The sequence below is a fragment of the Polyodon spathula genome, chromosome 1, assembly GCF_017654505.1.
Source record: "Polyodon spathula isolate WHYD16114869_AA chromosome 1, ASM1765450v1, whole genome shotgun sequence".
Classification (NCBI taxonomy): Eukaryota; Metazoa; Chordata; class Actinopteri; order Acipenseriformes; family Polyodontidae; genus Polyodon; species Polyodon spathula.
The window spans coordinates 59615242-59630511 of record NC_054534.1 but is presented as its reverse complement, the minus strand read 5'-3'; the positions used below and the strand labels follow the sequence as shown (position 1 = coordinate 59630511).

Below are 15270 nucleotides of genomic sequence, written 5' to 3'. Positions count from 1 at the left end.
TGGTCTCATCTAACCACAAAACCTTTTTCCACATTGCAGCTGGGTCACTCTCATGCTTCTGGCAAACTCCAGACGTGCTTTCAAATGGTACTTTTTGAGTAACAGCTGCTTTCTTGCCACCCTCCCAGGGTTATGCAGAGCTCTTGATATGATTGACTGGTGTACCATTACTCCACTCCCACCTACTGAACTCTGTAGATCCTTCAAAGTGATTGTTGGCCTCTCTGTGGCTTCTCTCACAAGTCTCCTTCTTGTATGAGCGCCGAGTTTTGAGGGACAGCCTTTTCTTGCCTGGGTGGTGTGATGCAGCTTCCACTTCCTGATTACTGATCCAACTGTGCTCACCGGGATATCCAAACACTTGGATATTATTTTGTACCCTTTCCCTAATCTATGCATTTGTATTACTTCATCTCTAACTTCTATAGAATGCTCTTTGGTCTTCATTTTCCTTCAGATTCACAGCCTTACCAATGATCCTTCAACAGTGGGGTTTTTATCCAGAAAATATAACAGCAACTTTAACGGTTCACACGTGGAGGCCAATGGTAAGGTAACTGTGCCCTCGTTAGGGTAATTTCTTTCATCGGTGGAAACTGGGAGCTTCCACAGCACAGGGATTGAATACTTATGCAAGCAAGATATTTCAGTTTTTTATTTTTCTTAGAAATATTTCCAATATAAAACCAATGCCAACTTACAATAACTGATTCTGAGTTTCAGTGTTTAAAAATAAAATATCAAACAGAACAAAATTTCAATGTACCATTTGTAATTCAGTAATGTGAGAGAATTGGTCAAGGGTCTGAATACTTTTGCAAGCCACTGTGTGTATGTATATATATATATATATATATATATATATATATATATATATATATATATATATATATATATATACACATACATACATACAGACACACACATTATGTATGTATGTATATATATATATATATATATATATATATATATATATATATATATATATATATATATATATATATATATATACACACATACATATATACACACACACATATACAGACACACACTGAGTGTACAAAACATTAGGAACACCTGCTCTTTCTGTGTAACAGACTGACAAGGTGAATCCAGGTGAAAGCTATGATCCCCTATTGAGGTAATCTGTTAAATCCACTTCAGTCAGTGTAGATGAAGAGGAGACAGGTTAAAGAAGGAATTTTAAGCCTCGACACAATTGAGACATGGATTGTATATGTGTGCCATTCAGAGGGTAAATGGGAAAGAAAAGATTTACGTGCCTTTGAACGGGGTATGGTAGTAGGTGTCAGGCGCGCCGGTTTGAGCGTGTCAAGAACGGCAAAGCTGCTGGGTTTTTCACGCTCAACAGTTTCCCGTGTGTATCACAGATGGTTCACCACCCAAAGGTCATCCAGCCAACGGCAGGCCAGTGGTCGAAAAAGGCTCATTGATGGAAGAGGCCAAAGGAGGCCGACACTAATTGTGCAGAGCAACAGACAGGCTACAGTTAGTCAACTGACAGTCCAGTAAAACATTGGTGCCGAAAGACCCAGAAAAGAATGCACAACTCGTCGTACCTTGACATGAATGGGGTATGGCAGCCGACGACCTAACAGAGTTCCACTTCTTTCAGCAAAACACAAGAAACTGCGGTGGCAGTGGGCGAACGAACGAAAACACTGGAGGATTGGAAAAACATTGCCTGGTCTAATGAATCTCAGTTCCTGCAGTTTCACGTTGATGGGGGGACTAAGGTATGTAGAAAACCACAGGAGTACATGCATCCATCATGCCACGTGTCAACATTGTAGGCTGTTGGTGGTTGTGTGATGCTGTGGGGTGTTTTCATAGCACATATTGGGACCCTTGATATAAGTGGAGCAACGTTTGAAGGCCACAGGATATATGAACATCACTGCTAATCAGGTGCATCTCTTCATGGCAGCAGTGTATCCATCTGCTAATGGATTTTTTCAGCAGGATAATGCCCCATGCCACAAGGATAGGGCCGTCCAGGAATGGTTCCACGAACATGAGTGAATCCAGCTTACTGCAGTGGCCTGCCCAGTCACCAGATCTCAAACCAATTGAAATTAGCTATTCGGAGTAGAGATCCACTACCAGCCAACTTAACAACTGTGGGAAGCATTGCAGTCAACATGGGCCAGCATCCCTATGGAACGCTTTCGACACCTTGTAGAGTCCATGCCCTGACAAACTGAGGCTGTTCTGAGGGCAAAAGGGGGTGCAACTCAATATTAGGACGGTGTTCCTAATGTTTTGTACACTCAGTGTGTGTGTGTGTGTGTGTGTGTGTATTATATATATATATATACATATATATATATATATATATATATATATATATATATATATATATATATATATATATATATATATATATATATATATATATATATATATACACACACACACAGGGGTGTGCCAATACATCGATACACATGACACATCGCAATACTTTTCTTGACGATACGACCAGATACAGTGATCCATATTGTTTTATTTTGAATTTTTTTTATATGCATATAAACTTTATATAAAACAATGTTTGTGCATTCATTTGTGTCAACACTTAAATTATTTATTTGTATGTATCCTAGCAGCCTCACATACCATGTGTAGCTAAGGATGTTACTTCAAGCACACAGGAAGCTGAGCTCAGGCGGGTTATTAATGTTCTTAACCATCACATCAAGCTATGGAGGGTGACACCAAAATTCATCCTGCTCCAGTCTGTGGATTCATTTTGGTTTTAGCTGCGTAAAGCACTCGCCTCAAGTTCTTGATAAGACTCGAGCTGTGTGTAAAATATGCAAGGCTCGAATCAAGTATTCAGGGAACACAACCAATCTGAGTTTTCACTTAAAACAACATCATCAAATTGACAGCACACCATCACCATCAGAGTTACACATACAGCCACAGCAAAGGAAGTGTGACCACTCGTTATGCACAACTTACAATAAAAAACTTTAGTCGTTCAAAATAATCTGCAACATCAGTGCAAGCTAAAAATATAACCCAGTCCACAGTGCATTTTATTCGCAAGGATTTGCGTCCCTACTGTACTATGGAAAACAAAGGGTTTCAAAAAATTATAAATACTTTGAAGCCAAGGTACACTGCCTGTCGTTATATTACTAAAAATGCTGTTCCTGATTTATACCAGTGTGTTAAACGACAGATCATACAAGAGCTTTCTAGGGCAGAGAGGGTAGCGCTCACATGTGATAGCAGGACCTAAGTGACAATTACCTGTCACCACATATCCGCAGAGTGGTCTCCAGCATCCTCCAGACAAGGGCTTTACTGGAATGCTGTACTAGTGAGAACATTGCAGATCTGCTAAAAGGCTCCCTCTGCTGGGTTGTACTTTTAAAAGCAAAGACTCGATCATGAGCACCAAGATGCTTTCAAAAGAACTCCAGGACAAAGTTGTTGAAAGGCACAGATCAGGGGATGGATATAAAAAAATATCAAAGGCCTTGAATAGCCGTTGGAGTACAGTCAAGACAATTATTAAGAAGTGGAAGGTGTATGGCACTACCAAGACCCTGCTTAGATCAGGCCGTCCTGCCAAACTGGATGACCGAGAAAGGAGGAGACTGATCAGGGAAGCTACCAAGAGGCCAATGGCAACTTTGCAATAGCTACAGGCTTTTATGGCCAAGACTGGTCAAAGTGTGCATAAAACAACAATATCCCAAGCACTCCACAAATCTGGCCTGTATGGTAGGGTGGCAAGAAGGAAGCCATTCCTCAAGAAAGCCCACATTGAATCCCGTTTGAAGTATGCAAAAACACTCTGTAGCCATGTGGAAAAAAGTTTTGTGGTCTTAGGAAACTAAAATGGAACTTTGTGGCCTAAATGCAAAGCATTGTTTGGCACAAACCCAACAGAGCGCATCACCCAAAGAACATCATCCATACTGTGATGCATAGTGGTGGCAGCATCATATTATGGGGATGTTTCTCATCGGCAGGGACTAGGGCACTTGTCAGGAGAGAAGGGAAAATGAATGGAGAAAAGTACAGTGGGACAGAAGTTCACCTTTCAGCATGACAACGACCCAAAGCACACAGCCAAACCTACACTGGAGTGGCTAATGAACAAAAGTGTAAATGTCCTTGAGTGGCCCAGTCAGAGCCCAGACCTAAATCCAATCTAAAATTTGCTGCATGACTTGAAGATTGCTGTCCATCAATGCTCCCCAAGGAACTTCACAGAGCTTGAACAGTTTTGTAAAGAAGAATGGTCAAATATTGCCAAATCTAGGTGTGCAAAGTTGGCAGAGACCTATCCCAACAGACTGATGTAATTGCTGCAAAAAGGTGCTTCCACCAAATATTAACTTGGGGGACGGGGGGACGGGGGGACGGGGACAACTCTGTCACTGTAACACGACACACTGTTTTGACGTGTAAAAGTCTCACCGTATAATAACAGGGGTGTGTTTCCCGTGGAAACATTACTAGGGGCACCTTTGACAAGATTGGCAAAGGAGAAATGTTCACTAACAGGGATGTAAACAAATTTGTGCACAAAATTTGAAAGAAATAAGCTTTTTATGCATATGGAAAATTTCTGGGATCTTTTATTTTAGCTCACGAAACATATGATAGAAATAGATAGATAGATAGAGATTATATATATATATATAGACACACACACACACACACACACTGTATATGTACACAATTTGGTGTAAAATGAAAGCCAGACACTATTTATAAAATTATTTTTGATCCTAGTTCTTGAGAGTTGTGGCTACCACTGATACATTACAGTTTTTAGGTTGGAGATCACTAAATGACACTTATTTTAGTACATGAAGACTTAATTTTTACATTCAAACTAGGTAATCGTAGGGTATATTTCAGAGTGAAAACGTTATTCTCTTAATCTTCAGACACTCAGCTGTTTAGAAAGGTATAGGATGGTATACTTTTGGTGGATATTTATCCTGATACACAAGCTGAAAGTCAGGTTATGTCAATCAGACCTCAAACAGCTAGAATATTCACCATAGCAAAAGGGTTAAACAGCACTTAGACTTGGACAAGCTAAAGACTGGGCCTCAAAGTTTCCCCTCCATATTCAAAAAAGTTTTAATCGTACACCTTGAAAATATTTAAACTACAGAAAATACTTATCATGCTATACCGTTGTCATCCATTACTGCTATGGCTTGCTCTGTTTTGTGCTGCATTGCCAGCAGTGTAGCTTGTCTTCCCTGCAGTGCTCTCAACTGTTCCTGTTGTTGTAACATCCTCTTCAGGAGATCATGCTGTTTTTTCAGATTTTCCAGCTCTTCTTTTGCATCGTGGTTTGTAACGCTACCCTGTGAAGCAAGGAGACTCATTTTTATTTACATGATCTTTTCTATGCAACTAAAATCGTCCCACTTAATGAATTTTATAGTAACCAGAAGCTCTATTGTTACCAGTTTCAAATGGTGTGCTTGGTTGACTGGTCATTTCGTAAAATGTGGGGTCTGCAACTTTGGGGGCACATGCTTGTATGTATAAATAAATAAATAAATAAAAGTGTCTTCCTGTCTAAATGGAGGACAATTTAGTTGCATAACCATACCATATCATCATATTACAATTTCTATTTTTAATATGTGTAAAGGTTTAGAAAATAAATGTAGCCTATGCATACACTGCTTAATGTAGCAAAATTAAATTGTTCACTTTAAAAAAAATGTCATAAAAATATTCAATTTCCGGTTACAAAATTGTAATTAATTTCTAGATGATGATGATCGAACAGAGAGTGTTGAGCACCACTGGTCACGCAAACGCTCCAGAGCCTTAAATATTCAAAGGAGAGTACTTTAAAGAAAAGCAGAATAATATTCTACTCACAGTTCATCATTGGGAATTAATGTATCAAGTTTGTTCTGCTGCACACAACTCGCTATCCTACTGATGTCTTAAGATATTTAAAAAATAAATCCAAACACCGTTCTTTTAACAGACATGTACTGCAGGTTATCGCACATTATACAGCACTGGGAATGTCAGTGTTCTTGCGTCATTAGTAGGGGTCTACCGAAATTGAGGGGTCACTGTGAAATTCACCTCTTAGGGGCCAATGCATACACAAGTATGGAGAGGGGAAAAAAAAAAAACTTAAATGAACTACTGCACAACGCAAGCAATGCAAACTATGTATCTTCCTTCTGTAGCTAGCCTTTTTAATCCTTTGCCGTCCTGTGTGCCTTGCCAAAAAACGTGCACAAGTAACATTTACAAAAAAAATTCTCCAAAGCGGTTAACGTTCTTATTTACTATTCAAAAGACAACAAAGTTTTAATCAGCCTATCTGTGCATCTTTTCTGTGACCTGTAATGTGCAGTTGGGGGTAGGACAAAGTTGGTGCTGCATTTAGGTTGCTAAAATCTAGTTTTCAGCATTGGAGGTATAATATTAGAAATGGACGACAAAAAAAGGAAAGTATATTTCGGCCGATGATCGTTTCAAGATATTTCCCTAAGAAACTGTACGTGCAGACTGAGGTAATTGTTTTGCATATAATGTGTCTGGAGAAATTTATTTTGCATCGCTATTTAGCTTCAGAATCACACAAACAAAAGGCTACTACAGAGGCTGCTGAACAGAACGTAAAATAAACAGCTTTCAGAAAATAAACTGGAAAGCCCAGACAAAAAGCATTCCTGTCTGCAAGTTAAATCCATATTAAAACGATCTAGCACAGCCACCTCGCTTCAACCTGCTGCTTACTTTTTCGCAGTTGGAATTTCTTTTTTTTGACTTCGTACTAATAAAATTAAAAATAAAATAACATGACAACGAACGTGCTGCATACACTGCCTTTATTAAAATATGCCAGATTCCCTTGGGTAACCGAGTTCTGTGGCTGTTTCTAATCGATTTCCACATCGGTATAACTTGGCAAAGCTTTGCCTTAACTTCCAACCAATTCAGTGGATGCAGAACATGCAATCTCAATGTATGGGCAAGTCAACTGCATGAGGATGCTGCATGCTTGCCTTTAACAAATGACAGCACTCTGTTTTAGCAAGGAAGCAAGCACCACTTTTTTATTACTGTCATGTCTTACACTTAGGTTTATTTAATGTTCCAACAGGTCTGCAAAATCCTAATTGTATTCCGCACCCTACCCGTGAAAAATACATAAATTTACTGTGATTTAAGTAGACCCCTATTCATTAGTATACCATACTCCTTCGAATTTAAGGATGCACTTTAACCATTTTTTGCTTCTCAAATAGCCTGCTTCTTAAATTCAAGCACAGTATAGTTATGCGTGTATTAAAATTGGCAAACAAAAGACGTGACTACCCTAGTACACAAATAGCTACGTGACAGACTGCCGAGAAAAGAGGAAACAAAACGTTACTGCCCGATCAACTCATCCAAGATAAACAGGCAGCCATTTTCAAAGAAGAGTCCTGAGGTATTCAAAGAAGCTTTTACAATGTCTGCGTTTCTAACAAACGGTACCAGCTTGGACAGATCGGAAATGCTGGCGAGACCCCTGTATCGTTTGACACGCCACACAATAACACAGCTCACAAACTGGGAGTAAAACAGGTGTGAGCAATCTCCACATACGTATGTTATGTTCTGTTAGTTGGTACTGTGCATACCGTTCTGACTGTTGTGTTTGCAATGCTATCAATGCTGTTGTGGTTGTTGGGTTACATGTTGCCTGATGTAGTGGAGTGTTGTGTTGTGCTTGCTGTTGCCAGGATGCGTGATGCCATAAGTGAGTGAGGGGTACTGTGTGTGTACGACAGAGAAGCCATCTTAAGTACTATAGTAGGCAGCACAATAAAACTATTTCCGTGGTTAATCTACAACACACTGTTTCATGTCAGTTTTGTACGATACAACAGCGTAATTGAGGTTGTATCTTTGTAAATGCACATTTTTTTGATGTTTTATTTTTTCCTCAAATTGAAGGTGGTAAATTTGAGCTGCATTTTAAATATGAGGGCGTCAAACTTGAAGGAATACGGCAGTAAGTGCGCCTAACAAAACATTCAATCCTGTACCGGAAGAAATTCAAGCATGAATATCGGTGCACACTACCAACTAAAATAACAAGAACTGCCGATCGCCGAAGGTGTTTTCTTCCCCCCTTATCAGTGTCATACCGATAGGCTACAAATTATCGGTGCACCCCTAATAATTACAAAGATTTAAAATGTCAATTTACACATGAAAGGACACAAACTTCCTCCCAACACCTTCCAAAAAGAGTTAAGTCTAAATTAGTAAAGGTCAAAGGCAATGTTTTTTAGGTACCTTTGATGGTTCTCCACAATCCTGACTATTAATCCTATCAGCATCAGGCCATATTCCCCTGCAATTCAGAGCAGCTCTCTCCCTTTTCCCTTTTGGTGTTGTAGTAACATCAAAGTCTACAACCTGTTCTCGTATGGCTGACTTCCCTAGAGTGTCCTCAACGCGGGGTTGAAATCTCAGAATAAGAGATGCCTTCGTAACAGTTTAGTAGTTAGTTAGGTTAAAATGACAAACACCATGTTAAATAATGACACATAAAACTCATAAGCTAATATTGCCCTGAATTATTTGCAAAAATGGTCAAGCGTTTGGTTTCTAAGTAAATTAAGGCCTCTTAGACAGAATACTCTATAAGAGTCATTATTGCAATCAATTACATAGAGATTATTTTACATTTACTACAGAGATATGGCATTGACAAAATTATGATTGGATTTTTATCCCGGTAGCAAATCCTGATAATTTCTTCAAAAGCTCTTGAACGGGAACTACAATTAACTTTTTAGAGGCAATATGTATTTTAACATACAAAGCGAACATAAGCTTCAGATCAGAATCTTGTTGCCATGTACATTTTATCATGTAATATAAACAATAACTGCAATATAATACAACAAAAAAGTTACTTCCACTTAAAGCATATATTGGCTCTGTATATAGTCCGCTAATTACTGTAAAGCTGCTTACCGTGGCATTTGAAGCTTCTGAGTGCACCATGTTCAGAGATGTGCTCTCAGCAACAGAACCAGATCCCACAGCTGAATCAACAGTGCAGACTTCATCATCATTCTCTCTAGCCTGCAATTCATTAAAATAGCTTATTTTTTTATACACACACACATAAATAAAAAAATGTGGACACGTATTCGGATATAAAATTCAGATGTTCGTACTCTCTAGAAATGACAAAAATACCTTGCACTTATTTACCGCCTCAACAGAAGTTGCACAAGTTTCAAAAATGGAAAATGAAAGAGCTGTGTGATGCGAGATTAATGTTAAAAAAGATTATGCGCACACGTGCATAGTGATCTCTATGGAAGGCCAGCCATATTGTGCTGCTTTAGAGCGAGTTAGAATCTCATGGGACCAAAAAAAAAAAAAACCCAAACATGTCATTCTGAAACACCTCACTAACAGTGCAGAGATTTTATATATTATACATTTGTTACTGCAACTTTTATGTGGAATGTAATAAACGAGAACCAAAATGGTGAGTTTTTCCCCCCTTCATTCTAATTTTGTTTTATTTGAAGTGTTTAAAACTTAAATTTCAGTTTTCGCTTGCTTGTTCAGCTACAAAAAGCAGAAGTAAACCTCATGTTATTACTTAATAAAGTGTTTATGGCCACTGTTTACTGTGGAGAAACAGCAATGGCAAAGAGTTAACAAAAAAAAAGTGAAAAATAAATAATGCAGTCCCAACTTTATCAACTAGATATTTTGGGATCAAACTAAACATTTAACTTGAATTGCTATTTGGCATCTTTTGTTTTGTTGTTAATTCACTGGGGTAAAGTAAGGCCTGCACAACGTATTCTTTACTCCTGGGATATTTCTCTACTTTAACCTGTTACATATTGCCATGTTTTGTACCCCTTGCCCTTGATGCTATGGTGTCTCTGCCTTCGTTCTGAGCATTATAATGGCTTTTATACTTTTTGAAAATGAACGACTATTTAAATCATGAGCGAATATCTTAACATGAAAATCATGTGTTCATCCCAGCAGTTAACCAAGTAATATACATGTGATGATCGACTTAAGACGCTTCAACTTACGACTCTTTTGCATTATTACCCTGCTTCGACTTTACGACATCAATACGGCACTTATGACACAGCAAGATCCGATCCATGTGTCATGTGCACATACTCAGTGTCTGAACTGCAGTACATGTGGTCGCCCTGACACTTACTCTAGGGTTTTTTTTGTATGCATGTAACTTTTTTTTTTAATTTATTTATCGTTAACAATGTCTGATAAGAGTAACTAACTCAAAACAAAACTTAAGCTGTGAACTCTGTCACATGATGAGGGGCTTAACTTCAGGCGTTATATTTCCTGCTAGGAGTACCACATACACACACTGAATAAGTCATTGGAAAGCCTTGAGTCTGTATTTTTAAACAAGCCATGTAGGTAGTAATATGCGCGTAGTTACCGGGCTGAGTGTAAAGATTTAAATAAATATTTGCATAAGTACAATATAACGGGTCATTTTTGTAAAACTACATTATCTAGCTAATGAGTCAGGAACGTAATCCCAATTTATAACATTGTTCCTACGGGAAAATGTGCTTCAACTTACAGGAACCAACTGTGTCGCAAGTGCGAAGACTGCCTGCCTAATAATTTTTTTTTTTTTTTTTTAATTTTATATATATATATACACACACACACACACACACACAATATACACAATAAATCATTGCAAAGAAATCAAATACTGTATCATCTCAACTCTTGAGCTAAAGGTAGTTGTTCAAAAGTTTATCAACTGGATGAGATAGCTAAATAATTAATTTTATTTAATTTACAGGTGCTGCCACTATATTTGGTAAATTGTACTAACCAACATCTTTTGAAGAAATTTTAGGTAAGATTTCTCCTGTTCCTTAAGATGTTCTATTAGATGTGACAAACGGTCAACATTAGCAGATATTTCATTTTTTTCCACAAGGTCATCCCGCATAGAGCTGGCCTTGGTTATGTACTCCCGGATTTGGACAAGTTTGCTGACAACCTAAAAAGCAAAGAAATACTTGGAGAAATTTTTTATGGATTAAAGAGATTCAGTTATGCACTTCTGCATCAGTGAAACTGGTTTAATGGAAATATGTTGAGTTTCAATCAAATAACATTTGCATGAGTCAAAGCTTTACAAAACACTGTGGAACTGCAGGACATATGCTTAACACCCAAAGACAAGCACCTCCTCCATTTTTTAAAACCGTTTCTAAAAGTTGACAAAAGACAATGCATGAAAATATTTACCTGACTGCTGTCTATTTCAGGTTCTCCTCTTCCATTTTCACTTTGAGGCATCTGCTCAATCTGAAAAGAATCTTTGCTCAAAACTGAAGCAAGCAAGTCCTTGTCTGAAGACTGCTGCATTGTCTCATTGCTTGGAGTGACAGCTACTTCCTTGCTTTTGTTAGTGTTAACATATAGTGGTAAAAAGTTAAATGGCTTTTTGTTTTCAGCAAATTGACGCTGGTTATTAGCAGCAGTGGCTCGGCCTTGGGAATCACTCCCAATGCTCCTCTGTATAAAAAAAAAAAGTAAACATTTAATATTTGTTTAAATACTATTTTTTTCACACTACATGTCTGTGCGATGCAAATATAGCCAGAAAAAAAAAGTTAATCCGAAAATATTTCATATCAAAATCTTAACTAGGCAAAACTTAACTAACGGTCAATACATTTTTTTTTAACTTTTTGGGTTATACTAGATTACACTTCCGTGGCGATACAGAAGTGGATTATTGTAGTTTTGGCAAAGTAAATACAAAGGAAAAAAGTCAGTTCACCAACCTCATCTAAATCACTGAAATTAATCCTCTGTTTGAGTCTCTCCAACTCGGCTTGCTCTGGAACAGACATCTGGGTTGCATATTTCACATGGGAGAATGAATGAGGAGTTCTGGCTCTCCTTCGACCTGCTCCTGGAGAGGACTCCGGAGAAATGTCATTGGTTACTCTACTTTCAGCTCCAACAGCAATTTTTTTCTTGTTTTTTTCAGAGGACCTATTTGCTTTATTATGTTGCACACCCCAATCCTAAAAAACAAAAATAATAATAGAGAGATAGAGAGATAGAGAGTGTTCTATATCTATTTTTCATTTATGAAGTTCACGTTACAAAAAAAAAAAAAGATACACAATTTAAGAACAACTTACTGAGAAGAGTTATCTTATAAACAATATTCTTGCAATTTAGTTTCAATTCATACCAGTATCTGCTTCACATGGTTAACCAGATTTTAAAAGTGGTACATCAGGTGCATTAACCCCTACCATATTATTTAGCCTGTCCTCCAGACTTCCATTGGAGATACTCCAGTTAGGCAAGTCCCGGTCATCAACACCTTCTTCAAAAGGAGTCCCTCCAGTGGCCATACTTTACAGCTTTAATACATATACCTGTAAAAAGCTAATGTTATATAGACAGCATGAAAAAATTATATTGTATTACCAGAGTGAACATATACATCCTCAACATGGAAGTCTAGCAGGTGGGGTGATCTATTGAAAAAACAGTTAGAACTTTCCCTGTTACTGAGAAGAAAATTATGCAATTATTACATAGTGACTACATCCTAATTTCTAAACATGCTGACATCCTACTGTTATAATCAAGTTGTGTGCTGCTGGAACAATGCCAAACTAGCCATTAAACGAAAAATCCATTAAAATTGACTCCATGAGACAGCAAACAATGTGCCCAAAAGAAATACATGTTCCAGCAGAGTCAATTGTCCTAAACAATAGACACTCAGTCATGCATCAGTCTGACTGATGCTGCATAAACGCAGCACCTTTATCACCACAAGCTTCAGTGACATACAAGGCCTAAAAATCAAGTCGATTTTGTGTGAACACACAATATTCTGCTTTTTTTTCAAAAGGTAAAATACATTTTAAAATACTTCAAAAGATGTACATTTACACCCCAAGTGCAAATGTTTCCATATCCCATGTTTAAAAGAAACAAGTTTCCGCATACCTGAAGAAATGTCTGTTTTATTCAGTGCAAACCTGATTCAAGTATCCCTTGCAAAAGCCAGGAAAACTTAAAAGAAACGCAATGCTACGTACAACAAAGAACCACAGGCTCAATCCAGAAACAACTGAATTATATGCGGGTTTCTTCTGGAAATTACAACCTCGCTCTCGCGAGCTATACCCAAAATCTATTTTCTTGTCACCAAACAATAAACCAACGGCACTGTTTGTTTAGTATCGTTGGTAAAACAAATACCGCGCTAAAACAACTATTTTTGCCGGCAAATATCTGTAAAGCACGTAAGTCGCTTAACAGTCCAACCTCTGGGAATGACCTCCCGCTAAGAAAGCACCATAACAAAATGTTTCCTTTCACAAGGGGGAAAAAAATACCATACATGGATCGAACCATGTATAAGTTACCAATTATCACACAAACAAAACATGTGCCAGTTTATTTCAAATAATCGTTTTACAAAAACCCATCCAATGTATCTTGTTATATAGAAATGAGGAAAAAAAATGTGTAAGGGCAAGATACCAAAGAGACAGGGGCATTTTTTTTTATTTTGTTATATTAATAGAAAAGTGAACACTACATGTGGGCAATTCACTTGGGTAGAAGTGCAAAAACGAATAATATTAATAGCATACAATAGTACATACATTTATTCATACGCAACTGCGCTTTTTAAACGTTCTCAATTTAGCAGAGTTTCGTACAAACACAGGCTTCTAAACTTTAGTAAATTCGACAAGGGAAGAAAAACTCGACAAGAAAAAAGATTTGGGGTAAAGTAACTGAAAATGATGCAGTTAATATTACAGCGACATACACAGTCACCATGGAAACATAACAAATATGTCCTGCGTATAGGCTGCTAAAGTTTAAATTGCACAAAAAAAAAAAAAAAAAAAAAAAAAAAAAAAAAACATACACAACCTTAATTATTGCAGTCACCTTTTAATAATAACGACAGAAACCTAGCCTGAGTTGGCAACTTGAGTTTGTTTTCAGTCCAATGCTGTACAGCAATACTGAGATTATTTTGCTGCTTTAATATTGACAAAATGCAATAGTAAAACAAACAGAACTGGGCTCGTCACACTGCATAATATTATGTATTTATTATCTTGCCCTCAATTACCGTACCTGAATTTTTTACCACATGCTTTCCTATTCAATTCTAACATTAAAATTATATAAATTATAGACTACACAAAAAAAAAAGTTAATTATTGTAGTCACCATAAAACTGAAACCTACCTAGCTTGTGTTGGCAACTTGAGTTTGTTTTTAGTCCAATGCCTTACAGTAATACCCAGATCACGTTGCTGCTATTCAAAGTGCAACACTTACACACCCTCTTGTAAAAACAAACATTACTGGGCTCGTCACACTGCATGACATTTCCTTTACCTTACCCTCAATTACCGTACCAGAATTCGTAATTGCATGTTTTCCTATTAAGTCCTAACATTAATTATATAAATACGCCAACATACGTATACACAGCTCTATAAACAAAACATAACTTATCTTTTCTCCCGAGGCCTTCAGGACGTACTTGGCGTTATTTATTTATTTATTTCGCAACAACAAACCGAGGAACAGTAATAAATAAATAAATAAATAACATACGAACAAACCTACATTATTACCTTATGTTACGAATCAACACGCCCACTTCAGACTGCTGGTATAGCTTTTTAAATACCAGTGATACCGTAAAACCAGTACTGTTATATTCACAAAACCGTTCCAATAACGTGAATTTTAAAACATTTGTTCATCCAATCCTTTTCCACAGAACAGTGGATCAGCCGCCATCTTTCTTAGTGTTCTCCAGCTCAGATGCGGAGGAATATCCTGTTGCCAATAGCGACCGGTTTGCAAACACATAATATTTAAATAGGTGACCTATTGTACTTGCAAATAATGTCTATAATGACTTTTTATGACATACATTATAATAACAAAGGATGTGCTCTAAATATTGATGATAAATCGTTGACTGAATGCTGGGGACTAATTGTTTTCTCGGATGATTACGTGTAGTGGTGGAGGGATTTGGCGCTAAATGCAGCAACTGGGAGAAAATGTTTGGACTGTTCCAATGGAAAACTTTCTAAACTGAAGGCCGAAGCAGGTTGCTGTGAGACACCTGCTCCACCAACTGTCTGTTATTTTTATTCTTAACATTCTTATTTTTAT

General features: G+C 37.4%; 1 protein-coding gene across 7 annotated transcripts in view; it reads right to left on the bottom strand.

Moving 5' to 3' along the window:
- The window catches only part of LOC121320352 (pericentriolar material 1 protein-like), a 51705-nt gene extending 36811 nt beyond the window's left edge, over positions 1–14894 (bottom strand). For 5 of the 7 annotated variants that reach the window (XR_005950833.1, XM_041258614.1, XM_041258587.1 and 2 more), the window contains exons 1-7: positions 14718–14894; positions 12348–12483; positions 11865–12110; positions 11323–11592; positions 10901–11071; positions 9013–9123; positions 5189–5366 (exon numbers count right to left, since the gene is read on the bottom strand). Coding sequence is in view for 6 of the 7 variants with exons in the window: in XM_041258614.1 (XP_041114548.1) it covers positions 5189–5366; positions 9013–9123; positions 10901–11071; positions 11323–11592; positions 11865–12110; positions 12348–12449 (1078 nt within the window). In the remaining variant the exon portion in view is untranslated. Of the gene's footprint in view, positions 1–5188; positions 5367–9012; positions 9124–10900; positions 11072–11322; positions 11593–11864; positions 12111–12347; positions 12484–14322; positions 14692–14717 lie in introns of those variants that run through there. The other 2 variants (XM_041258604.1, XM_041258595.1) reach the window with 2 other exon arrangements.
- Between the last annotated feature and the right edge of the window lie 376 nt (positions 14895–15270).